At 44.3% G+C, this 1,207-nt stretch overlaps 1 protein-coding gene across 1 annotated transcript; it reads left to right on the top strand.

The window, feature by feature from the left end:
* Window positions 1-424: 424 nt before the first annotated feature.
* On the top strand, window positions 425-1,174 carry LOC103311575 (putative protein TPRXL; the record flags this gene model as incomplete). The annotated part of the gene is made up of 1 exon (XM_008191236.1): window positions 425-1,174. A coding segment is annotated over exon 1 (750 nt), but the record flags the coding sequence as incomplete, so codon positions are not given.
* Between the last annotated feature and the right edge of the window lie 33 nt (window positions 1,175-1,207).

Below are 1,207 nucleotides of genomic sequence, written 5' to 3'. Positions count from 1 at the left end.
ATCAAAACATAAAGGTTACCAAATTTTATTTAAATTGTACATGATATAATATGGAATTATTATATAGGTATAGCTTAATGGATTGTATTAAAATACGCGTTTAGAAACCGGGAACTTAACACTCAAGCTTATTTTCAACTCGATTAATTTCTTTGCATGATTTTTATTTTTTAATTTGAATTTAACATTTTATTTTAGTGATAATTAATAAACTACTATATATTTTATTCCGGAGACGAAATTACTAAAAATATTGTCGCTATGGACAACTATACTGTTTGGAATAAATATTATGTTATGGTTTATTATTGCTTTATCGTTACAACGCACACTGCCTTCGTATATTCATTGTAATATTTGTCTAAAGTTATTACATTGTTTTTTGTTAATATATTAATATTATATCAATAAAGTCTACAGAAACATGTCAAATATTTCAGAAGTTACTTTCAAGTCGCCTGAAGTCGATATGACAACTCCATGTACCGAATCCAACGAAAATTCTTGCGAAATCGCGTCGAAAAGATGCGACCAGTTCTCCAGCCCGGCGTTAAGACCGCGGCATAGTTCAATGCCGAACACAGAGGTACAGATGGCTTCAGCGGGTGATGCCACCGACGTGGAATTGGAATTTCCGTCTGCGGATAATGCAGCCGACCTGAGATTGGAATCGCCGTCTACGGGTGATGCAGCCGCCATCATGAGATTGGAATTTCCGTCTGCGGATAATGCAGCCGACCTGGGATTGGAATCGCCGTCTACGGGGGATGCAGCCGCCATGGGATCGGAATCGCCGTCCACGGGTGATGCAGCCGCCATGAGATTGGAATCGCCGTCGGTCGCTTCAACGCAGGAGCCGGCGATGATTGCCTCACAGCCTGCAGCCTGCAACGACTTGAGACGGCAAACGGTTTCGGCCGAGCCGTCAAGTGGCCCGTCCGAAATCATCGTGGCCAACTATGCAAGTCCTACGTTCAGGCTCTACAGTGCGTTGCTGAACAAGGCGATTGTGACGCCTATTTCCACTGAAGTCGTCACGGATCCGCCGTTCGTATCTTCACCGGCCGAGTTTTCACCGACCGAGTCTTCTCCGTTTCAGTCTCCACCGTCCGAGTCTTCACCATCCGTACATTTGACGTCCGAGTCTTCACCGTTGGCATCGTCCCCGCTCCATGTTTGGCCGTCTGTCTCGTCGCCGCAGCAGTCA

The sequence above is a fragment of the Acyrthosiphon pisum genome, unplaced genomic scaffold (genome assembly GCF_005508785.2).
Source record: "Acyrthosiphon pisum isolate AL4f unplaced genomic scaffold, pea_aphid_22Mar2018_4r6ur Scaffold_6967;HRSCAF=7537, whole genome shotgun sequence".
In the NCBI taxonomy this organism is placed as follows: Eukaryota; Metazoa; Arthropoda; class Insecta; order Hemiptera; family Aphididae; genus Acyrthosiphon; species Acyrthosiphon pisum.
Note: the sequence above shows the minus strand (reverse complement) of the source record. Positions and strands in the feature narration are given on the sequence as shown.